The sequence below is a fragment of the Lagopus muta genome, chromosome 5, assembly GCF_023343835.1.
Source record: "Lagopus muta isolate bLagMut1 chromosome 5, bLagMut1 primary, whole genome shotgun sequence".
Lineage (NCBI taxonomy): Eukaryota > Metazoa > Chordata > Aves > Galliformes > Phasianidae > Lagopus > Lagopus muta.
In genome coordinates, this window is record NC_064437.1 from 59,744,374 (window position 1) to 59,769,853 (window position 25,480).

General features: G+C 49.5%; 1 protein-coding gene and 1 long non-coding RNA gene across 3 annotated transcripts; one reads left to right on the plus strand and one right to left on the minus strand.

Moving 5' to 3' along the window:
- Positions 1-699: 699 nt before the first annotated feature.
- EMX2 (empty spiracles homeobox 2) lies at positions 700-7,191 on the plus strand. Of its 2 annotated transcripts, XM_048945505.1 has the most exons (4): positions 700-945; positions 1,614-2,098; positions 3,780-3,964; positions 6,710-7,191. In XM_048945505.1, the coding sequence occupies exons 2-4, from the start codon at positions 1,708-1,710 to the stop codon at positions 6,875-6,877; spliced, it is 744 nt and encodes a 247-aa protein (XP_048801462.1). In that variant the 5' UTR covers positions 700-945; positions 1,614-1,707; the 3' UTR covers positions 6,878-7,191. The 2 variants fall into 2 exon arrangements, with proteins under 2 accessions (XP_048801462.1, XP_048801463.1); XM_048945506.1 differs by lacking the exons at positions 700-945; positions 3,780-3,964 and having other exon boundaries at positions 1,452-2,098; positions 6,710-6,813.
- LOC125693484 (uncharacterized) lies at positions 2,341-3,111 on the minus strand. Its single transcript, XR_007377119.1, has 2 exons — positions 2,843-3,111; positions 2,341-2,708 (listed from the first exon to the last, which is right to left on the minus strand). It is a non-coding gene; the product is annotated as an uncharacterized LOC125693484 (long non-coding RNA).
- Positions 7,192-25,480: the final 18,289 nt, after the last annotated feature.

Sequence of the window (25,480 nt, forward strand, 5' to 3'; positions counted from 1 at the left end):
TGCGGGACCTGCACCGCTCCGAGAGAAGAACCGCACGTGTGCGCGGATCTCTGCGCGTACGGCCGCGCAAGGGCAGATCCCTGTGTAGGGAACTCCTACACTGGGTGAACCCATCCCGAAACTAAAGGCGAACGGTCACTGCCATCCCCGCGAGCCCGGTGCCACTTTGTCACGTCTCTTTAGCGCAGCTCCGAAGTGCTCCTCCGAGCTCTGTGGGCTCAGCGCTCGGCTCCCTCCGCTGTAAGGAGCGGGGAAGATCCCAGCTCCGCTCAGGTCTGAGCGCGTTGGGATGCAGCGGAGTAACGGATTCTTTGTGTACGAAGCGGGGAGGAAATAGAAAACAAAGTGTAGGAATGAGGGGAAGGAGCCGGGGCTGGGTGCAGCTCCCCCCTCCCTCGTTCCCGCAGCACCATTCGTTTACATCCGCAATTCTGCATCTTTCAGATAAATTACGCTTCAGCGTAATAGATTTAAAGCACGCCAGATTTTTTATCATTAATTGTCAATGTGCAAAATACCTGCTGGTACTTCACTTTAGAAGAATGTAATTGGCAAAAATGGGAGGCTGATGAATAGATAATAGATCCTTAACTACCAATAAACAGTAAGCACCAGCCAAGAGTATTAGGATGTGATCATAATTATTCCGCGGCCCCAGCCAATGGGAGGAGGAGAACTCAGCCCTAAAATCAGCCCCGGACCCAAAGGTAATCGCGAAAATCCGGACAGGGCTGGAGCCGGGGATCGCTCCCCCGTCCCGCCCGGAGCGCCCCGGCCCCGCGGGATGCGGCCGCTCTTCGCTTTGTCTGCGGCCCCGCGCGGTGCGGGCGCTGCGCGGCAGCGGAAGGACACGTAGAGAAGTTGGGAAGTAAAGCTCGGCCCGATCCGGAGCGAAGCGAGAGAGGGGCACCGCGCCGGGACCGCGGGGCTCCGCGTTACACCCAGGTAACCCCGATGGGCCGCGAACCCCGGCGATACGGCGGGGAAAGGGATTCGGGCTGCGTGTCCCACCCCACCCCGAGCTCCACACAGCAGAGATGCAGAGCTCACTCTGCCCACCCCGTTCCCCCGTTCCGTCCCGTCCCCTACCTCTGTCGGCGGCTGCCGGCGCTGCGCGGGGGCGGCCCGGGGCGCGGCTGCGCGGATGTGCGCGCTCCCCCCTCCCGGCGCACTCCGATCCGCGGCTCCATCCCTCCCGATGGCGCTGCCCGGCGCTTCGCCTCCCCTCTGACGCACTTTAAAGAGTCTCCCCCTTCAACCTCCAGGCGAGTAATAGCGACCAATCATCAAGCCATTTACCAGGCTTCAGAGGAAGCTGTTTATGTGATCCCAGCACTAATTAGGCTCATGAACTAACAAATCGTTTGCACAACTCGTGAAGGGGCCGATCACATCCATGGATTGTCTTTGGACTTAGGGAGGGAGGGGGGTGGAGGGGGGGGGGGGGGGGCGACCGCCTTTTCCTCGCAGGAGGGAAACTTCTCCCAGCAACTTTCCGCGTGTGTGTGTGTGTGCGCGCGGCGCGCGTGTCTCCCTTTTGGGTACCGCCGGCTGCCGCTGCCTCCTTCCCTCCGGCCCCCGTCTATTTATGTGTGTATCTATCCCTCCTCAAGTCACTCCCCGCTGCAAACTTCCCCGGATCGCCTCCTCCCGCGCACCGCAGAGCCACGCACAGATTTGCCGGGGGACGCCCGCCGCCGCCGCACCATGTTTCAGCCCGCGCCCAAGCGCTGTTTCACCATCGAGTCGCTGGTGGCCAAAGACAGCCCCTTGCCCGCGTCTCGCTCCGAGGATCCCATCCGCCCGGCGGCTCTCAGCTATGCCAATTCCAGCCCGATGAACCCTTTTCTCAACGGCTTCCACTCCACCGGCAGGGGGGTCTACTCCAACCCGGACTTGGTCTTTGCGGAGGCCGTCTCCCACCCGCCGAACCCGGCCGTGCCCGTGCACCCCGTGCCCCCTCCCCACGCCCTGGCCGCCCATCCGCTGCCAGCCTCGCACTCCACGCACCCGCTCTTCGCTTCGCAGCAAAGGGATCCCTCCACCTTCTACCCGTGGCTAATACATCGCTACCGGTATCTGGGCCACAGGTTCCAAGGTACGTGAAACTTTGCCTCGTTCCCCTACGCTTGGGGAGGGCGGTGGGCGGTGGGGCTGCGCTGGGCTCCGTCTTTGCTTCTCTCCCCGCCCGGTTCTGGCCTCGCGGATCAGTCCGAAAGAGGGGTCCCGGCTCCGTTCTTTCCGGTTCTGCTCCTGCTTCGGTTCGTTTTCCCTACGAAAAGGGCGGCACGGCCGGGTTTGACTTCGGCAAGGTTTGTTTATCCCCGAAAGAAGCGAGGGTTAAACCCAGGACGGATGTTTTAATGCAAACGTACGGGGGAAGAGAGGCAGAGGAGAGGGCTGGAGGGGTGAGGGTCCCCGCCGTAGCCCGGCCCTGGCCCAAAGAGAGAAGGGAAACTCAAAGGCCGGCGCAGGGGCGCCCCGAGGAGATGGGGCTGCGGAGAGCCGCGCAGCGGGAGGAGACCGGAGCTACCCGATGGAGAACAACCTCAGCGGGGAAAGAACCAAATCTATGGCGCAAGATGAATAACCCCCCCCCTCTCCCCCCCCTGCTTTAACCCTTTGCTAATGGCAAAGTCTTCTGCCAGGGGTGAGCCGGTTTCTCCCGCAGTGGGTCCGGTTCTGCTTTTAAGTTTCGTAAAACAAATCTAAAAAAAAGAAAAAAAAAAAAAATCAGCCTCCTCCGTTCGTTGGACCCCATCTAGATCCATATTTTTATATTTTTCCTATTATATTTTTCCTCGATATTTTCCCTTATTATTCCCTAACGAAATCCACCCACCTGCGGGTCCCCTTTCCCGGCTGCCCCGAACGCGGCACCGGGGGGAGCGGAGCGGCTCCGCGCGGGCGGAGAACGGCCATCGCCTCCCGCAACGAAATGAGGGGTTTCTCTCACCGGATTGTTTGTCGCAATCATCCCGCGATTGGTACAGAGCTGCGGATGAAAGGCGGAAACGCGCCGGTGTTGAGCCCCAGCCTGCTCCCAGCACACCCTCCTCCCGCAACGATTCCTAATGCGTTTACGGAGAGGGACTCTCGGTGCCTTCCTCGCCTCGTAGGGAACGATCCGAGCTGCGGCGGGGACTGAACCGGGGGAATGTGGGGAGGGGGGTGAGAAATCCGCAAGCCGAACTCCGGCCCAGCAGCAGGCCGACCCCGCCGCTTGTTTCTCGAAGTTTCTGTCCCTGTCGGACCGGGCACCGGGGGCTACCGGGAACCCACCGGGAGGCAGCGAGGGGGAGCGGGGCGGGCGGCGGGGAGGCCCAATGCCGGCCCCGGGAGCGGCGGAGCGGAGCGGGGCGGTGAGGATCGGCCGTGGCCGCACGGAACCTCTGTGCCGGAGGAAGGAAAGAAATCCGTATAGAAACACGGAGCGATGTGAGGGGAGAAGGGCGCTGCGGGACGGGGCCTCTCACTCCACAGCTCGGCTCTGGCCGATCCTTCTCCTTTATTATTATTATTGTTATGATTATTATTATTAGTGCTCTCCGGGTTGTGTATACCATTCTATTTTCTCCCATTTCTCTCCTTCCCCTAAGTACTCTTTCCATACACTTATCGAAATTATATTTTTTAAAGTCTCTTTCTGAAAACCAAAATAAAACAGAAGGAGAGAGAAAGGGCAGGGAGAGCTTTGAGGCAGTAATGGTGGAAAGAATAATTCTCGCGCTAAGAACTCCTCTCAGGTTCTCCCTGCTAACCTCTGTCCCACTGCCCAGGGAACGAGACCAGTCCGGAGAGCTTCCTTCTGCACAACGCCCTGGCCAGGAAACCCAAACGGATCCGTACAGCTTTCTCCCCGTCCCAATTACTGAGACTGGAACATGCCTTTGAGAAGAACCATTATGTGGTGGGAGCGGAGAGAAAGCAGCTGGCACACAGCCTCAGCCTCACGGAAACTCAGGTAAGGGGGGGGAGGAGATGGCTGCGGTCGGGATGGAGGGAAGGCACCGTGGGGCACCTCGGAACGGCCCTCGGTCCAGACCCGGATGGGTTCCCCGTGTTCGTGCCCTGCCGAGCGGCTCCGAGAGGGGGGAGGCGAGGCGTTTCTCTGCCTCAGTGTTATAAACCCTCTCCTGGTTTGGTTTGATTTAGTTTGGTTTGTTTCTGCGCGGTTGGCGTGACCCGCACGAATATTCGCGTGCAAGGGGCAAAGCCCAGGAAACAAATAGCGGAGAGGAAGAAAAAAATAAAAAACAACCCCAAGTTTGGATACGAGGGCAGAAAGGCAGCGCGTGTGTGTGTGTGTGTGTGTGTGGAGGTGGGGTGGTTCACTCATTCCCAACCCTGCGTCCGTCACAGCGGCGAAAAGACGGACCGGATCGGGAGGGCACGAAACTTCAAAATAAAGGCAGAGAAATTATTAATGGCGAGGAATCCCCTTTTCTCCCTCCTCCCCCCGTTGCTGGCTGAGGTCCAGAACCACATCGTAGCCCGTTCCGCTCCCCGGCGCGGTGTTCCTGGTCCGGCCGCGGTGTTCGGAGCGCACGGAGACGCGGCTCCGCGGAGCTCCGCATCCCGACGGTGCGACTCCGTGCGGGGTTCCGCCCTCCGGCACGGCGCCCGACCGTAAAGGTGATGGTGCTGGTGGTGTTGCTGTGGTGTCGGGCTTTTGTTTTGCGCCTTTCCGACGGTGTCGTAGGGAGAGTGTTCCAGATGGGGATTGTCTTTGCCATACAGTATGTGGCACTGTACTTTAAAAAAAAAACCGACAAAACAAACCATACAGCCGCAGCCTAGTTCAAAGTTCCCAGTAAACAGAGCGTTCTCTGGGCGGATTAAGTTGTAACACTTTTTTTTTTTTTTTCCTTTCTTTCTTTTTCTTTTTCTTTCTTTCTTTCTTTTTTTTTTCTTTTTTTTTCTTTTTTTTTTTTTTCTTTCTTTCTTTCTTTCTTTTCTTTTTCTTTTTTTTTTTTTTTTAACTCCTTTTCGTGGGGGAAGCAATAAAGAGGTTGGAGCTTTTGTTTTAAAATGTCTCCCTAACAAAACAATAAAAAGGGATCGCCACTTTTATGAGGTTCTCCGAACAAGGGACCGGTCACGGGCTTATTTCCAGTGGAAAGCTGTATTTAAGGTGGTCTTTGTGCTGCTTGATTCCGAAGCTGGTCGGGGTCTTTTGTCCGGATGTCAAACCCCCAGTCCCCTACAAATGAGCTCCCTTTTGGGAGATCAGCGTGCAGAAATGAACCGTCCTCCCCTTCAATTAGCAAACTAAAAGCAAATTAAACTCACCCCTTGTTCCCCGCTCAGCTTTTTGATGGGGGACTTTTGGAGAATATGAAAATGCAGTAGAGATGTGTGTCCGGCCAGGCAGCGCTCTGTTCTGAAGAGGCAGCGAAGCGGGTTAAACCAGCTTATTAAAATGCTCCCGTTCCCTTTCCCCCCTCGCTGGGGCCTTTATCAGGCACTTTCAGACAGAACCAGAGTTTAAACTGCTTTAAAAAAAAAAAAAAAAAAAAAAAAAAAATTGTTTACCTTTGGCCGCTACGAGGAGTGTGGCCAGCCCTAGAGATAGCTCCAGATCAATACTATCTGTAATTAAAGCGCCGGAGTCAGCTGCCGGATGGTTAAGTCAGATTTATTCGGCGCTGAACAAATCCGGAGGGGTATTTATGGCCGCACTTCCAGCTCTGTCCCTAATGCGATCTCTCTTGGACGGCACATCCCGAGGAGACGCTCGGGGCAGCGCCGGACGTTTTTAATTTAGGCACTTTTTGATTGGTTTGTTTCTTTCGTTTTAATCGCTTTTCCAAAAGGAAAAGATCTCTCGTTCGCAATCCCGTTAGGGCCGAGGCTCTCGTTTTCTCCGTGCGCATCGGTCCCGGTGCGGCCGTGCCGAACCGTTCCGAGCTGTACCGTGCCGTGCAGTGCCATACGGAGCCGAACCGTGCCGAGCCGAAGCAGCCCCGGGATCACCTCCCAAATGCTCCGGGACACTTCGGCGGGTGCGGTCCCGAGAGCAGCCCGGATGGCTGAAACCAGCAATGCGCGGGTCCTGCGCGGGTCCTGGGTGTGCGCTCAAATTCCGCGCAACTGCACCGGGTGTTCCCACTGCGTCCCGGCTCTGTGCTGCGCGCCCACGGCCGTCTTGCGCGGCTGATCGGGCACAAGCGGAGAGGTACACGTGTCGGCACGGCTCTCTATAGGCGTCCCTATAGACGTCTCTGTAAGTGTCCTATGGGTTTCCCGGTCAGTGTCGATATGGATGTCCCCGTGGAGGTCCCTGTAGGTGTCCCTATGCGTGTCCCTATAGATATCCCTGTAGATGTCGGTGTGAACGACCCTATGGGCGTCCCTGTAGGTGTCAATCTAGATGTCCCTATAAATGTCCCAATAGATGTCCCAGTATGTGTCGGTATGGATGACCCTATAAGCGTCCCCATAGATGTCCCCTACGGGTGTCCCTATAAATGTCCCTACGGGTTCTCCCTGTAGCGGTGTCCCTATGATCGCCCCATGGATGTCCCTGTGAGTGTCCCTATGGATATTCCTACAGATGCCCTTCTGGATGTCCCTGTCGATGCCTCTACGGATGTCCCCGTAGGTGTCCCTGTAGGCTCGGGGTCGGCCGCAGGCCCCGCAGGTGCCCGTCCCTTCTGCAGTACCCGTGCAGGACTATGTACTGACGCCCCGTGTCTTACCCCCGCAGGTAAAAGTATGGTTTCAGAACAGAAGGACGAAGTTCAAGCGGCAAAAGTTGGAAGAGGAAGGTTCGGACTCACAACAGAAGAAAAAAGGGACTCATCACATTAACCGGTGGAGAATCGCCACCAAACAAGCCAGTCCAGAAGAAATCGACGTCACGTCGGACGATTAAAAAACTGGCACTTTGAGACATTTCAAGCCAGCCAACGCATCGAAAGAAAGTGTTAAAGGCTCCCGCACCCCGGCGTGGAGGTGCGGGGAAGGGACACGGAGAGCTTCATCCAAACGCGATTCCCGTCTGGAGGGCGGCGGCGAGCGGCGGGGGCAGAGCGCGAGGTGCGGAGCGCGGCGCTGCCGGCACGGCCCTGGCACGGGGATCTGCCGGGCAGAGCCCAGCGCCGGGACGAGGGACTGACTGACTGACTGACTGACTGACAGGTATTCCGTTTCTCGCAGTCCACTTTTAAAAAACATAATGTCAAAAAAAAAAAAAAAAAAAAAAAAAAAAAGTTTTTTTTTCCAAAAAAAAAAAAAAAAAAAGAAAAAAAAGAAAAATCTTAAAAAAAAAATCTTAAAAAGATAGTAAAAAAAAAAAAAAAAAAAAAAAAGCAAAGAAATCTTACCACCTTACGGGACGTTTTGCACTTCACAGGGTTTTTTTGTTTTTGTTTTTGTTTTTGTTTTTCCGTCTTAAAAAGTAACATTTCCGTAAGCAGCCAAAACCCACACCTGTTTCAGAAACTTGAATTGCATGTGTAAAGCCGTCTGGGCAGAAAAAGAAAAACAAAACAAAGCAAACAAAAAAACAAAACAAAAAAAAAAAAGAAAAAAGAAAAAAAAAAAAAAAGGAAAAAAAAATTACCCCGGTTCCTAAAGACATAAATGAATGGTAATTTTTTTTTCCCCTCTAAGACAGGTTTTGTGTGCTTTTTAATTTTATTTTACGAGAAATGTGCAGTCTGTAAACATTTTATGATAACTTCTGGCGTCAAAGTGTTCGTGAAGGTGAATGGAGTAGCGGTACCCGGGCGTAGTGTTCCCCGATGGACGGACGGGGGAGGCGGGGGGAGGGCGGGGGGGGGGGGGGGCCGAGAATGGTCGGAAATTTGCTGCCAAAAAAAAAAAAAAAAGAAAAAAATCAAATGATCCCCCTCCCTCCCCCCCCTCCCAACTCTGTCCCCACTGCGAAACCGAATGCTGATTATATTTTAACGCAAATAACGCGCAAACCCGGCGACCAGGTTTGGCGGTGGGGAGAATCCGGAGATAAAGGACTGAAAATCGCGTACTGAGGGTTTTTTTTTGTTTTGTTTGGTTTGGTTTTGTTTTTATTTTTTTTCTCCTAATGGCCATTTTCATTGGGGCAATTTTCAAGCACTGACCTTATAATATTCCGAGATCATAGAGCTACTAAAAAAAAAAAAAAAAAAAAAAAAAAGTGACAAATGTTTCCTTCATGTCTTCTATACCAGAATGTAAATATTTTTGTGTTTTGTGTTTAATTTGTTAGAATTCTAACACGCTATATACTTCCAAGAAGTATGTCATTGTCAATATTTTGTCAATAAAGATTTATCAATATGCCCTAACACTTCAAGCCATCTATTTCCCCCCCCCCTACTCCCTCCTCACACCTTTCGCTTTTCCCCCTGCGCTCAGATCCGCGCTCCGGTGCCCGCGCAGCGCATTCCTGCGCCCGTGCGCGCATTTCCTTCACGAACCCAATCGTTTGGAAACAGCCACCTCCAAACGAGCCGCACAGCGCTGCTGGCTGTAAATAAATACCTCGAGAAAAAAAAAAAAAAAAAAAAAAAAAAAAAAAGGACATAAAACCAAATCCGGCCCCTTCCCCGGGCGCAACCCGATGGGAGGCTTGCGCGGGTCGCTGCGCGCTCGGCAGAATGCAAAGCTTCCTTGGCAGAACTACGGATTTGAGCGTGCGGCCGTGATTTTTATATTATTATTTTTAATGCTTTCCCTCTCGCCCACCTCCCTTCACCTCCGTCTCCTCCCACCCCCTTCCTTTTTTTTTCTCCTTTTTTTTTTTTTTTTTTTTTTTTTTTTTGCGCGATCCCGGGCGCTGGGCAAAACTCTGCTGTAAAAACAACCCTGAAACTTTAAAAGAAAAAAAAAAAAAAAAAGTTGCTCGGGGTCCTTGAGGAAACGAGCCGGTTTTCTGGGGGTACACAGTTGTTTTTTCATGCTTCATTTGCTCCTTAGCCTGATAGACTGCATTAATCAGTTTTATTTCCATTGATAGAGAAACCTCGTCTGCTCTGTTCGAGCTACAAAGAATCCTGCGAGCTTTTGTGAAAGTGCAAATCAGTTTAGGCAATTATCATACCAGGAATATGAAGGGGAAAGAGGAGGCATTGCCCAGTGGTCTCCTTTAATCTCTTAATCCGTGGATCCAGGGGGGCTGGTTGGACATAATTTAGGACAATCTGACTACCCTTTACACTGTGATAAGGCGAAGTTACAATGCATCGCGAAAATACGAGCTTTGTTCAACGCCCTGCCTTGAAAAAGTTGAGATTAGGCATTCCGCGCACGTGGTGGCGGCTCCGCCGGGTGCAGTGTAAATTATTATTATTATTTATATATATATATACATATAAATATCTGATTCGATTTTATTTTGGCGGCCTTATGGGATGCCGGTGACTTTGCGGTTCGGCGGAGGCCCAGGCGTGTCGCAATGCGGTCCCTCTGTCCCGAGCCGCCCTCCTGGCCCCGCAGTGCCACCCCCGAGGCGGAGCCCTGCGCGCACCGCTGCGCGCCTCCACCTGAACTCCTCGCGCTCTCCCCAAACCCACGCGGACGTTCTGCGGCCGAACAGCGGGCTGGGGCCTTTCGGAAGATTGTTTCCCATCTTGATAAAAGGCTTATTTCTGCGGGAGCCCTATATTTTTTCCCCCGCCCCCCCTTTCCCCCACACCCGCCTCCCCCCCCCCCCCCCCCCCTTTTTTTTTTTTTTTTTTTTTTTTAAACCGTGAGGAAAGAGAGGGGGGAAAAAAATTAAGCGTCCTATGTAGCGTAACAGCAATAAAATCTTCAGAGAATGCCATTAGCTTTGAAAAAAAACCCTAAAAGCTTTATTACAAACCGAGCTTTGAAAATAGGGGGGATTAGGAGTCTGAAAGGGTCCCACAATGGTTAGAAGAAAAGGTTTCATGCTAATGAGGTTAATGCCCTTTGTATCTCAGGACTCCACAACTTCATTACTCCCTATCTCCGGCTGCACCAAGCGGCTCAGAACACTGCAATCCACTCCAGCTCTCCCCTGCCTTGCCTAGAGAAGGATTTGATAGCAGCTCTGTTCAAACTAGATAATTATATCTTTTCAAGTCGGAATTAAGATAAAGAAAGTGAAGCAAAGGCGGCTAGCCTTGATCCACTGCAAACAAATTTGGCGCACTTTCGAGTCTCTCTCCCCCTGCCTCAATAGGCAGGACAGGCAGCTTATTAGACCCTCATTTGCTTTATTAATTCATCTATTTAAAGTGGCAGGATTAAAGAGAGGGAGAGAGAGGGAGAGCCTAATGTGGGACAGTGGATGCCAGGCAACGTGGAAATATAAATATTGGCGAGATGCTATCCGAGCGGGCGGTTAAAAATACATTTTCTATTAAATAACTGGGAGGGGTGGGGGAGGGAAGGTAGATTTCGGGTAGCGAATTACAGACCGCGGCGGATTTTTGCTGCTCGTTCGAATGAGATATCGGTGCCTGCCCGCAGGCGGTGCCTCGACGGCCGCAGTCCTCGGGATCTACAGCGGGGGACGCGGGGGTTTTCGACCCGCACCTTCCGCAGCGCTGCGGAGTGAGGGAGCGCGGAGCGGCGCCGAGGATTTCCCCTCGATCTCCCCTCTCCCTTATGGCTGGAGGCTACGCTGCCACTCGCCTCGCCTCCTGTCCACCCGGCCGTGCCCCAAATGTGGCACCGCAACACACGGGGCTCCCACCGCTCCCCCCCAACCTCCCCGGGTCCTCTTCCCTCAGCGCTGCCATCGTACTGCCGCAATAGCACCGAACCTGAGCTCGGCGCTGCCCGGCTTTGCTCCGCACGCAGCATCTGTCCGCCCCGCTTTGGCCTTTTAACCCTTTCCCTTCGAACACAGCCGGCGGCTCTCGGCCTTTCCCGGCCGTGGGCTGATAGGGTCGCGCCCCCCAATGTTCCTGTCCCCGTTTGGAGTCTCTAGTTTATTGTGTTGCTGAACGGCGTTTATTTTTCCCTCTCCCCTCTGGTGGATCTCGCCGTTACTTCGGAAATTAGCAGTTACCCATAATTAGCGAGTCCGGCCCGTAGGAAATAGGCACAGCCGGGGCAGCTCCGAGCGGACCTCTCCCTATAGCTCTCCCGCTCCCCCATCCACAGCCGCCGCTGTACCCCCGCACAGGGCCCCGCTGCTCGGTGCGACGGGAGTTTGGAGAACCTCCTGACCCCGAGCCGCAGCCCTTCTCTTGCTGGGACAGCATTAACCGGGAGGACCACGGTGGAAATCCGAAGGGCCGTCCGTCCCCTCCCCTCTCCCTCTTTTAATCACCCTTTGCAATTAGCGCCTGTTGCGGGATCCCCGCACCCAGCCCTTCCCCAGCGGTTCGGTGGGGGCTGCGTTTCGGCTCCCCTCCGCTCCCGGTAGCGCCGAACCGCCCCCGTCCTTCTGTCTGTCTGTCTGTCTGTTCGTCCGTCCGTCCCCCCGGGGGGCAGCAGCGGCCGTGCGGGGTTCGGGCGCTGCGGGAGCGTCTTTATAGAGGCGCTGGGCACGGAGCGGCCCGGCCTGACGTCAGGAGAACCCGATCCGGCCCGCTCCGCTCCTGCGTCTGAAACTGATCCTTGAAATGAGAGAACAGACTCTACACAATTCCCATGGCCTTGACATAAGGTACAGCGATAAATATACACCACTAATGAGCAATTACCATATAATCACCTTCCAATTAGCTCGCATAATGATGAATTAAACATTCTAGCCTGCTGGATTAGGTTTCTTACTTTGTATATTATTTACGATGGCTAGCTTCTGCTGAGCACCAAATATCGAATGAGATAGGGAATTTCAGTTGGGCTAATTACGCATTCAGTTCACGCCCGGAGTTTTTGTCACCCGCTAAGGAAAGTGCGTTGGAAGGTGGTGTCCATCCCTTTCTGTCCCTCCTTTTTGATGTCCTAAAACAAAACCCTCTCTTTTTCACCGATGCTCGGCTCGGTGCCCTCCCCGTCAATCCCTTTCTTCTCCCCAGGGCCGCACCGACGGATGATGGACCGAGGCTGTCCCCGGGACGCCGAAATAATGAGGGGTGGCCCCGGTGTAGATGGTCGGGACGCAGAAGGGCTCTCGGGGAAGCGGTCTGCACTGTTACATCATTTTAGGAGGTGGGAGGGGACCCCAACCGCAGGTAGAAAGACTCTGGTCCCACTGATGTGGGAATCCCTCCGCGATGCTCCACGCGCTATACAATATCTGTGCTATTCTGGGGCGGGGGCTCCCAAACCAATGGGTCAGCGGGGAGAGGATGGGTTCTGCTCCTAGGGAGCGGCTTTGGGCACGGGTGTGGTTCTGCAACGGGGGGAGAGGAGCAAAAGCGGCCCCAAAGGTGGAGGGGGAGGATGGAGGGCTGACGGCAGAGGTCTGGAGCTCGGAGTGCTTTGGGAAGGGGACGGGGGGCTACAAGGAGGAACCCGGCTCATTCTGTGCTGTTAAGCCGGACCCTTGGTGTTGTCTTCATGGATGCGTGAACCAATCCTCATTTACAGCCCTGCCACGCACCGGGAGCTGCCTTCCGCACACCTCCAACGGCACCTGAGGGAAATCCCCCCGGGACCCCACGGGAGTGTGTGTGCGTGTGTGTGGGGGGGGGTGAGGGGGGGGACGGAGGGGGGGTGGAAGGACACGGCTATCAGCCCCACTCGAGGTGCCTTTGTAAGAGAGGGGTATCAGCAGTGTCTCAGCCAACCCCGGACAGCCCTCGTGCAGCCCCAGCGCTCGGATTCACCTATTATTGTTAATATTATTATCAGGAAGATATAAATTGTCCTGTTTAAAAAAAAAAAAAAAAAAAAAAAAAAGCCACACAAAACAACCAAACCACACAGGAAGAATCCAAAACAATTTCAGCCCCCGAGTGAGCGCTGACTGAGTACTGGGGACGCGGCCCCAAACACAGCGTGTAGATAAGATGTAACTCTGCTGTCACATCCCGAGCGCCGGGAAGCGGCCGTTCCGATCCTCCCCGAGGTGAGGAGTGACCGAATTCCCGTTGTTTTTTTTTTTTTGTGGGTTCGATTCATCGCTGTGCCAGTAACGAAACGACCTGGTGATGGTTGTGCTGTGCTCGCATAGTGCGTCTCTCCGCATAGGGCCGGGCGGCGGGTGTAGGCACGGTTGTTTTATCTTTCGATAAAACAGGGAAGAAAGTGCATTCCTGTGGGTTACGAGAGCGAGAGATTCCCAGATAACTCTCCCGTGGTCTCATTTGTAACCCACCCGATCACTGTTATTTTATTTGGCAACGTGTGCTCGGGATAAGATGTGCTGCGATGAGATGTGATGGGGTGGGAGGTGATGGGATACTGGGACACGGATGTGATGCTCAGAGCCTTTGGCGAGGCGCTCCCTCCTGTGTCAGCCCCTGCTCCCGGTGACAGCCTGCCCGGAGCTGCCACGCCGCACTTCTCAGGGTTACAAAAAAAGAGGACGAAAGAGGAAGACGGAGTTTGGAAAGGCTGTTCAGACAAAATGTGAAAGGGTCTTTTCATAAGAAAAACGTTATGGCGTTTTACTTCTCGAGGAGTGAGAAATAATGTCAGATCTGGGCTGCAGCACTGACTGAGATCCATAAGGAAGAGCGAGAAATAGAAATGAGGACAGTAAGAGAGCAGAAGAACGGAGAAAAGAGACAGAAGAAATGTGTGAAAAAGGGGTAGAGAGAAACAGAAGAAAGAAAGGAAGGGAAAGAAAGAAATAGAAGAAAGAGAAGAATGAAACAGAAAAAAAAAAAAGAGAGAAAGAAAGAAAAAAATAAAAAGAAAGAAGAAGAGAGAAACAGAGGCAATGAAAGGAAATGCCACGTGCGAAAGGAAAGCAGAAGGTTGCAGTGTGGAAATTAATGAAGATGTCACACAGCCGTTGTCACACGAGCATGGGGAAGGGTCGCGAGTTCAACACGGGCCGACTGGGAAATTCACGCCGATTTGCCTTTGGGAAAGCCAAGGGCTTTCGGAAATCCCCTTTCTTTCCACTACTGTGGCAATGTCCCCAAAGGTTGGGTTCGTTTTTTTTTTTTCCTCCCGTAAATACAAGCGGCTCCGAGGACCCCGCTCGGGTATCCCCGTCTGCCGGAGCCCCACCGCAGCCGCAGGAACGGCTCAGCCCCGCGTGTCCCCCCGTTGCGCAGAGCCGGAACGGAGCTGGGGACATCGCCGCCGGAACGTGGAGAAAAGGCTCTTAGGGGTGGTTTCTTTTCTCCCAGGGAACCGGGCAGACCTGGAGTCGAGGGGACACAGACCCCGCAACTCTCCGCAGCCCCGCCGGGTTCCGCATCCGCGGGACGGGACGAGAAGGATACGGGGCCGCTCATTTTCGGGTACGGGGATAACTTCAGGCTGCTCCTCCCCGCGACTCGGTTGGAAAAGGAGCACGAGGCGACGCCGACACCAGTTTAATTAATCAAGGCTCTTGTACCTTCGGGGGGATTGCATCAGTTAGCATGAAATATTCATACGGGAGCTCTCCCGAGCCGCTCCGTTTAATCATCCCTGCCGCAAACGCAGGGCTCCGGCTCTCTACGCGTGTGCCATTGATTTCTGTGACCTCATCTGCACACCTCCGGGGGGCGGGACCCATTCTGACAACCCCCCCCCCGAAGGGCACCGGTGTCCGTCCCGTCCCGTGTCCCCTCTCAGCCCGCGGCCGCTGAGTTTTGCGCTCAGACAGTTCAATTGCAGCAATTCTATATTCCTCTAAAAAAAAAAAAAAAAAAAATAATAATAATAAAAGGAGGAGTGGAGGGGCGTAAAGCAAAACACCCAGGAGGAAAAGAATTTGCCGTCGATTAATTTAAACAGGTTCGAATGGACGGGCTGTCAGTTCTGTAAGTAAATGACGCCGTGTTGATTCAGATGTTTCTCGCCGTGATCGCTGCCGGACCCGCAGCCCTCGGGAACCCGCACGGGGAGAGGATTTCGGGCTCCGAAGCGATGAGCCCGGCTCCCACCTCTCCATCAATCACGGCTTTATTGGGTGTCACTCGGCGGGGTGCGGGGAGAGCAGCGCACGTTAAGTGGTGCCATTAGGCTGCAGCGCAACAAGCGGAGAGGAGGTAATTGGCAGCAATTGGCGGCCCCAGTCCGCTGACCTGTTAATCTGCTGCCACCAACGCTCAGCCAGCAAAGGAGGGGAAAAAAAAGAGCGGGGGAGAAAAGTCTCACCGGCAGCAAAACGCGGTGTTTGGGTGGGAGGCCCCGTCCCACATCCCGGTGTCTGGGAGGTGTGCGAAGGGAACTCGCACGGGAGGAGGCCGATCTCTCCAAAACAATTCCCTCCCAAGGTTACATTGCGTCTGGGAGAGGAGATGGGCCCTGCTGTGGCTGAAAGGAAAACGCTGTCAGGGATTTTTAACAGGTGGCTCTGAGCCTGCCGTGCTGTGAGGAGCTCAGGATAGGAGCCATGACGGCCCCCAGACCGACCTCATTCTACAGAAAGTGGAATTCAGGTGGGATCCATCACCATCACCACCATGGTGTATTTCTTTTTCCGTTTCTTTTAATGTCAGAAGACGTGCAGCATTCTCAAATTTACTTCTTTTTATTGCAGTTTTACATCTTTAACTGTGAAGTTTTGGTTAACAGAGAGCAGCTGTGGATTTCCCATCCCTGGAGGTGCACAAGGTCAGGTTGCATAGGGCCCTGGGCAGCTGATCTTCTGGGTGGCAACCAGCTCACAGCAGTGGGTTGGGACTACACAATCTTTAAGGTCCCTTTTAACCTAACTACTCTGTGATAATCATTGGGAAAACTCCCTAGAAAATGACCTTGGGATCATATTACAAACATATGGCCCCAATCAGTGGCCCTCACTGGGCAGAGACAGACCCCATATCTGGGTCCCACACACAAGGACCTGGGGTATTTTGTTATTATTCATAAATCCTTCACACTGGTAAGTTTCAGACTTTTCTTATTGCTGATGAGCTGCTCTCTCCCACACGTGCACACAGTCGATCTACTCAGAACACGCTTGGATTCAAGTCCAAATCAATGAATAAATTACACAGATGGGTTTCGTTGCTTCTATATTTGCTACATATAACAAATCAGCAAAAATGTTCAGCTCGTTAGCTGGGACAATGCAATAGCAGAGGGGTCAAATACGAGCATGAAAGAAGTGCTCATTTTTTTTCATGTGCTGTGACTGATGGTTGGCAGAGCAGCCGTGGTTTATACCAGGCATCTCCCTTAATATAACGTACTTGTGAGAAAGCCCAAAGTGTTAATACATGACAGAATTAAAAATAACTCTCTTAGGCTAAATTACATGTTGTGGAAAGTTCCAGCTATGTTCATCTCATGACATTATTTTAAAGCAGAAGAACCATTTTTTTTTTATATGAAATATAACTGCATCCCAGTAGCAGCTTAACCATTGCGATGGGTGTATGCAGCATGTTTGGGTTATATACTAGGGACTGACAAATCTACACACTGTAAAATGATGGTTTTATCATAGAATCATAGCATGGCTTGGGTTGGAAGGGACCTCAAAGTCATCTAGCTCTAACCCCTAGATCTAGTTCCATGTGCAGATCAGTGGCAGAGTTGTGATGGAGTTGTGCACATACGCATGGCACTTGTTTGGCACATTTACTTAGCTTTTAGGGTGTCACAAATACCCCCCTTTTTTTTTTCTCTCCTCCATCAAGTTATTAATCTAATATAAGGATGGAGCCATTGAGCCAAACCCTCCCAGTTCAGCCCCTGGGATGACTATGGTGTTTGTGTCCAGATCACTTCACTCCTCGCACTGCCAACTGATATACACTCTGATCCATACATGGCCCAGAAAATCTCCTGAGCACCACAGAGACCTTTAACCATGATGTATCTCTTGGACCATTTCCATTTAAGGATTCACTGCTGATGTGTGCTGCACCCCAGTGAGCACTGGTGGGGCTCTGTGCTCTGCACATGGCAATCCCCAATGCCTGAAAAGGCAGAGACATGCTCGGCCATGTGCCCTCCATCTTATCTATTTATTTTCTTTTATTCTATTTTTTTTTTTTTAATTTTAGTCTGTTTGGCATCTATTTGAGATGCAGGTGGCATTTTGGCAGACTGCACTTAAAATGACTTCCAAGTGGGATAGCTCTGTGTAATGGAAATAGGGAGGGTCCTCCAACCTGGGGTATTGCAGGAGAGCTGAACCCTGTCTCTGCCCATTCCCTCTGAGAGGGAAACAAGCTGAGCATCTTCTACATTGTACCTCTAGGACACACTTCTCATCCATCAAGAAGGGTAGCAGGGCAGGTGGATGTCTGCCCACAGGTTCTCCACAAGGACAAACACTGTTCCTCTGTACATCACCCGGTGCAGGGAAGTCCTGGTCCATTCCTAAAGCTGCCAGGGACTCCTGCAGTACAACCAGCAAGAACACAATACATCTGCTGCCGAGCTTGCAAACCTTTCATGTTATTTATGTACTAATCTGAACAGCGTGGGCCAGATTTTCATCTTAGTTATGCTGGAGTAAATGAGATATGGGTTTGGCCTCAGATCCAGAAGATCTATAGTCAATCAGTGCTCCTAATGTGCTCATCATGGAAATATCTTGGCATGGTGCGGCTGGCCCACTTCAGTGTGACTAGAATAGCAAAGCATTATATTAAGCAAACAGAACAGTTTGATTTATAGATTTGTGGTAAGAATAGTTCAGTTTTCCAGGGTGTTCAATTTAATTAACATTCTCCAGGGAAAAAACTGCTATTGTTTTCCTAACCACATGCCTTCCAATACAAAATAAACTCTTGCTGGTGTGTATGTGCTGCTTAATTATCCTAAATGGTTCCTTTTGAAAGTTGTCTATTGACCTGCTTCTACACTTCACAAGTGGAGCGTATCCCATTCACTCGAGAGTGTGTATCTACCTGCACTCAGCGGGAAAGATACCAGATGAATTTTAACTCTGCAAAAACACGAGCACAACCTGCTGCATGCTGCACTGCCAAGCGCTGTGTGCAGATAGGGCAGAGAGGGGAGTGTGCACAGCCAATAAATGGCAGCAACAGGACCAAGGAATCATAGAATTGTTTGAATTGGATCTGAGTCTGGTCCAGCTCCTTGCCGTGAACAGGGACATTTACAGCTCAGTCAGTTGCTCAGAGCCCTGTCCAGCCTGACCTTGGGTTTTTGCAGGGATGGAGCATCCACCACCTCTCTGTACAACCTGTGCCAGTGCCTCACTACCTTTATTGTAAAAAACTTCATCCTTATCACCAGTTTAAATCTCTTCTCTTTTAGTTTGAAACCTTTTCCCCTTGCACTATCACAGCAGACTCTGCTAAAGAATCTGTCCCATTCCTTCTTATAACCCCTTCTAGACACTGACAGGCTGCTCCCAGGTCTGCTCAGAGCCTTCTCTTCTCCAGGCTGCACAGCTCCAGCTCTCTCAGTCTGTCCTTGCAGAGAAGTGCTGCATCCCTTGGGTCATTTTTGTGGCCATCCTCTGGATGCACTACAACAGGTCCAGATAGAATACCTGCAGCCCTAAGTACTCAAGAGCTCCCCCATGGTTTGGTTGTGCTGGTGCTTAGATTAAGGTGCAGCACAGGCTGGTCCCAAGCAGCCTCTTGTACGAATGCTGTGCTAAGCCTGGTGCCATCCTTTGGGATGTGCCTGCCTGCCACCGCTGGGATCTTGCTGCTCCTGAAGATGGAGAGCAAGAAGGTGCTGGGGCTCCACATATCCTGGAGCTTAAGTGGGAACAGCATGGGGCACAGTGAGTGCAGTGGTGTGGGACGATGGGAGGGCGAGCTGTTGTGTCGTTGAGTCAGAAGTGAGAGCTGGCTGTAGCCGGCTCCGACTGAACACAATAAACAATCCCACTTGCAACATGCTGTACTATTTAAGGGCTCGGAGATGCCACTGGGAGCTTTGCCTGGATAGCAAGCAGAGAGCAGGTCCTTATTTTCTCTCATGTCTCTCAGACGTAGCACAGCCCCACATGTGTGATGGGGCTGGGTAGTGTGGGGAAGAAGAGGGCGAGAAGGACAGCCCCACGGCACATCATTGCTGCTGTCTCGCCTTTAATTTTTACTTTCCAACAGCAGCATCTCAGATTTTTTCCCATCTTGGGTAAAAAATAAATCCATGTTCTAGGAAAAGATTAGATATTTTCCTCTCTGCTTTGCAATGCAAAGCAATTTATTGCAAGGTCCCAGAAGTTGTGTTGCTCCCTCCTGCAGCACTGTAGACTCAAGCATAAAGCAACAGGTTAAAATATATTTGTGTGTTCCTTCGTAAGATGCTAACTAACATGTTAAACTGGTCAAAACAGCTGGCAGATTTCTCCCTAACATGACTATGTGTAGTTTTTGTAAATGTGGAGGCAGCTTTCCTGAGAAGCATATTTTAGAGACATCTAAATTATATTACGAGTCAAGGCCCAATTTGGTAACAAGCTGTGAGACATCAAGGATATTTTAATGAAGAATTCACGCTGGAAAAATATATGTCACAAGACATATGAATAGATGCCTCCATGATTACTAACCCTTTGCTCCCCGTGTGCTGATTTATGGTTAAATGCAATGCACGAGGATTCAGATGAGGTCCGTGCCTCCAAATGGCCACTTGGGTCTCTTCTCCAGAAGGCAGCACTCAGAAACAAAGCGGCATCAGCAGAGATGCCTGAGGTTTGATTTGAATTTTGCTCCAGTTGACTGATACTATTTATACCCCAGGCTAATCAGAACCAGGGCTGTTTCATCACACTAAATGTCAGGAAAAATATATCATGTGCATCAAGGGAGAAATCTTGGCCCCACTGAAGTCAATGGCAAAACTCCCATTGATTTCAGTGGGGCCAGGATTTCACCCTGAATAAAAACTCATGTTTTAGGCACAGTTTAAATGGTGATGGGTTTATCTCTGAAATTATTAAAGAATTGCTTTGGGGAAAGTAATATTGTTGAAATGCAATTATGTATTTTTGTAGCCTCTACGGAGCTGTTGATGCCTTCACAAGCAGTTCAAAGGAGCTTGAGCAAGCCCACTTCAAGGCTAAATATGTATGAAGTGTGGTTGGGCAGCTATTAGAAGACATAAATGAGTGCAATTCAATGTCTTCAGACAAAATTTCACTGAAAAGCTCTTGGGTTTGCATCTGGATGATCCAAATGTGAATATTTTTTCCTTCTGAGTGACGTGGGATCTCACCAGGGCTCCAGTGCAGCGGATGTAACATATTGGAGTTGATGAGCCTGTTGGACATGAGCTTGCAGCTCTCTGTCCTGCTCCCACACTAATTGAACACAGCCCCAGGCCTGCGATGCCTACCAGGCTCCGGCAGCACTGAGCAGACCCAAAGATCTCGGTAGGGAGGTGGGCAGCTTATTGCTGCTGGCTTTGGACATCCTCAGAAAGGTCTGGGGAAGCCCTCCATTCCACAGCCTTCTCTATTTTTTTAGTTGAGGCTTTCTCATCTTCCTAGTCAGCACTGCAGACGAGCAAAGTGTTAAAACTCATGAGCTTCCATACTTGGAGAAGCCATGTTTTGCTGTGACAGTTCGCAAGCAGAAAAGCAGGCTGGTTTTCTCTGGATATTTAGCTCACGTTGTGTATTCCTCCAGCTATGTTCCTAATACTTTGAAAAGTATCAAGTGATCAAGAACCTAGCTTTGCATTTCAGTCAAAAGAATGTCTAGTAATTAAAGAAAACAAGAAAACTGTATACAAACAGTACTCGGTGATTGGAAAGCACCATTTTCACCTTCAAAGCTCTTTGCTGTAGTGAATGGATCACACTTTTAACCAAAACCATAAATCTTATATCCGAAATATTCCCTTGTTTTGAACAGAGATAATCAGGCTGATTAATTTTTTCACGATTTTCCCTGGAAACCACACTGTGGCATTGCTTCAGCACTGACTGCCCACTTTGCACAAACACCGCTCGTTCCTGAAATACTTAGGTTTCCTGGGAATTTACAGTGGGTCTCTTCCAAGTACTCAGTAAGTCTGATCTTGTTTAAATTACGTGAATGGACAAAATTATAGCCTTTGATGCTACGCTGTGAAAACATTTAATCTATTTTGTTTTTAGCTTTCCTTTGACTGGTACAAGAAACAAAGCATGGGAAAGTAGGCACGTCATGATTTATGGGTGAGTGGCCAGTCACATTTGGAGCTAATCTGTTTTCCAAACATTTATACTTCCTAAGAAACATTTTCTCCAAAAGGATAGCTCCTGGAAGTGGCTGCAGGACTGGTCAGAGAGGGGGAAAACATGACATTTGATGTAGTCATCCTGATTAAGGTCCTGTCCAATTAGGTTTAATGAGACAGAGCGAGGGAACCATCCTAAAATACACCGAGGAGAGGAAAATATTAAGAAACAAAGAGGCTTCTGGTCCCAAAGCAGCAGAGAAAAGAATTTCAAACCATCCTGATGAATGAGCGTGACCACAGCTTGATGGAGGGACAAAAATGGGACAACTTTGTCTCTGAGAGCTCATGTTGAGATTGAAAAAGCAAACAAAAAAGTAAATCCTTTCACTTCTAGACCGCTAATTTGGCTCCACCAATAAATTAGTCACAATCATCTGATAGTTATTGAGCATGTCCTCTCTGGAACAAACTGGTGGTCTCAGCACTGGCTTTAGGGGACATCTGGCAGTATTCTAACAGTGTTCTAACAAAACAGGATTTCTGCTTGCCATTATTGCTGGCCATCTCCATAGGAAGGCCAAAGGACTCTTTGAGCAAGAAATTAATAGCCATAAAAACAAAAAGCACAACAATAGTTATTATTATTGTTAATTCACAAGAGGAAATTATACAACTGTATGAGGATGGCAGCAATCACACAGCCAAGGGGGATTTCTGTAAAGCAGGGCTGAGATGTGAGATGTCTGGGGCTGGATTGGGAAAGCATCTGTGACCACCACTATCTTGGCCAACAGAGCAAGGGCCAGACCAGGGTTTGTAGCCCTGTAGAAACACAAGCACCAGCTGAAGGAGCCCAGAGTCCCACTTTTGTAGCCAGCAAACACCATGTAGCCACATCTCATCTCCTCTGCATTGACCCAGGCAGCTGATAGCAAGCCCAACCACAAATTCCTTTTGCCTTTGTTTTCCTGTCTTCTCTAGAGAAAAGAGAAAAACTTTCAGAGTCCGTAAGTCCTAACTCCCTTATGATCACTTCACTGATGTATAAAGAGAGAATTTTCACCAAATCCATGATAAGGATTGGAACATAATGCTTCATCATTCCTATGTTGGCCCTAAGGTGATAATTTAAATGAATTTTGCATTCTGTGCTGATTTATGGTGGCTAAATTAATGTAATAAAACTTCCCAGACCCTTTTCATGTGTATTATTGATAAAAACACTCACTAAAAGAAATGTGAAAATCTATCTTTGTGAGCTCTAATACTCGGTGCTGGCATCTGTTTTTCATTTAACAGGATGACTGAAATGAATGTAACTACAAAAAAAAAAAAAAAAAAAAAGAAAAAAAGAAAAAAAGAAAAAAAACTCAAACAACCAAATGTGTACATATCATTGTGCAAAAATGGTCATTTCATCACTCACTGATGATCAGCTCTGATTTATTTGGGCAGACTCTTAGCGTCTGCCTTTCATTCTCACCCAGAACTTGAGTTCAGCAGGAGTTTTTCTTGGGCAAGGTCTTCAGGCTCTGACCCAGACGTATCCATCTGCAACAACAACAACTGGAAAGGGCCATACACACTGTAATAGCAGAGTGAGTCAGAAATACGGCGGAAGGGTTCAAGTTTCCATTCCGTCACGGTCTCCTGTGCTTCGACATTTAGAAATTTTTATGCACAGTGCTAGAAGTGTCCCATGGAGAGGTGGGAAAACTCAGCATTGCTGAGTCAAACCCACCCGAATGCCCCATGATGGCATCTGAACATGTCCTTGGAAGAATATCTTGGTGACTTTGTTCGCATGAATAATGGAACAACTACAGTGGTGCAGCCAGAACAAATGTCATGCCAAATCCATCAGGCAGGCAGCAGCATCAACACCACTGTGCTAAATCAGGGCTAGGACACTTGGACCAGTGAGAAGGACACCTGATTGGGCTGTACCTCTCAGCCATCCCCCTGCTTTCCAGCAGTTTTTCCTAATGGCATTTCTTTCAGATTCCTGCCTCTTCCAATTCTTCTCAATGTGCAACATCACAGCTGTATGGCTGTGAAACAGTGTGGAAAGGGAAAAATCCTCAGGAATTCTGGATCTGCAACCTTCAATCAGCCTCGGGGGAGCTGTCCAGGCTCAGAAGACATCCATCAAGTTCTTACTCCAAACAAATCCTCTGTCATCTGCCTTATCCCGTACCCTCTGAAGCCAGTGGGAGTCCTACCGGATAATTCAATAGAAATTGGCCCAGGACTCACCTAAAACACACCTGTTCCTTACTACATAATGTGATAAGCTGCGAAGGTTTGTTTTTTAATTGGACACTTAATACCAGCTTTGGCAGATGATTAAACTGTGATTTACTTCCAAGGGAGATAAGAAGTAAATTTCAAAGGAGTTCTGGATAGGTGGTTTAACAGCACAGTGATTACACAGGGACATTTTGGAAGAACGGGGCAAGGTAAAGAAGAGCCAGGCATGGGAGTTATTTATGCTCCTACACTCAGAAGACTACATGTGATTAGAAAAAGACAACAAATTAGAGCAACGTTTAAGTAGTTAGAAAGTAAGAGATTCTGATTGGACATCAAAATTGGCTAACAAATGTTTAACCAGGAGCCAATGAGGAATATGTTTCCTCTCCAGCTGAAGTGGAAGTGGCCAGCACTATCAGAATGTCGATGTATACAAATCAAACAGTAAAGCTTAGCTGTCTCATGGGTAAAATAAAGAGGCATGAAGTAGGGACTTGTCAGTCATCAAAGCCCTTATTAATAGCAACTGCAGCTTAAGGAGCGTGGCTTCTTGTTGCAAGGAAGTTACAGCACTCCAATGAGAAAGCAAACATTTCATTTCATGCAAAGCAAGCATTACATGACAGAATGAAGAAAAAAGAAAGGTTGGTGGAAAACAGATTAAACTGGAAGACTGCACATGGGATACTAATAAAGCCTTTTTTTTTTTTTCATTCTGCATGACAAAAATATAATATTATCAAGCACAGTATTAAAATAGTCTGACTCAATAGATGGGCTTCATCTGCCACATTCACCTGGTTTCTCTGCAAATACTTGATATTTTGCAAGGGCTAATTTCAACTTTTGTTCAGCTGGTTGAGATTACTGTAGGCTTCCTTGTGAAGATGTCAGCTGTAGTTCTCTATGCAGAAGGCATTGTAAGTAATGAAGATAAATCAATGACAGGGCCCAGAATAGTCTATCCTCTGTACCCAGATATGGACTACTGGGACTGTTTTGAGCATAGAACAAAGTGCCTGAATGTTGCTACTGTTTTAGGCTAGGCTATCTCTACTGACGCTTTCTTCTCCTCTACTTCACTTGTGAATATGAATACTGTTCTAGGTCCATTGTAAATGAGATGTAGAACAGAAGTAACAGAACAGAAAGAGCAGAAGCAACAGGTATTTCCCTATGAAGATATGGTTGTTTGGGGATGAAACTGCAAAATGGTAGAGAGGCGTGATGTGAAATAGAATATGATCTGATGGCAAAGTAAAAGCAGCCTCAGACATCACTAAAGAGGTTTTGCACTTACCTACTGGTATCACTAATGTAATCATTTTCGTCAGAATACATTTTTTAGCTTTTTTCCCTGAGAATACTGAAAAGAACAACATTCTGCCTGGTGTGTGTAACTAGGTCAAAACCTGCAGTAATTACAGAATAATGGCTCGGAAAGGCAATATTTCAGGACAAGGTGTTTCAAGGCAACAACTTCAGTAGTAAGAATGACAATGGTATTTATTGCAGGAAATCCCTTGCAAGAAAAATATCTGCCTATTACAGATGGCAATAAAGTAAAAATTTCGCCTCAGGCGTATTTCTTCCTAAGGCAGATCAGTAAATATCTGAGTTGCAGAAACATTAAAATGCCTGTAACTAGTAAGAATTTACAGTTCTACAAAAACGTTGTCAACAATATGTAGAAGTGCTTTAGAGATAAGTAGGTATTTACCCAAGATTTATGGATTATGGTATTTTGTGACATCGTAAAATGTGGAGAATCTGAGCACACGATTATTTAACTGGTCAGCCAAAGGCTCTCCTCAGACTATTAGGTGGTGCCATACATCACCACTGGGGTTATTTCCTTGAAAGGTCCTGGAAAAGGTGTTGTATATCACAAACAGCCCGTGACCTCAGAAGCCAGACTGCAAGCACCTTTTCCTCCATTAGCAGTCAAAGTTAATACCCTTTATGTGTGTGTTTTCTTTTCCTGAAAGAAATTAATTAGCTTTGAGATCCTTTATTCCAGATTGAAGCCATGACCTCTGCATTATGATGCTGTTGGTAATCGACTTAATTTTGAGTCTGATGATTCATCATGCACTCATTATATGTGATTTTCTTCTGCGTTCGTATAATTCATTAAAAG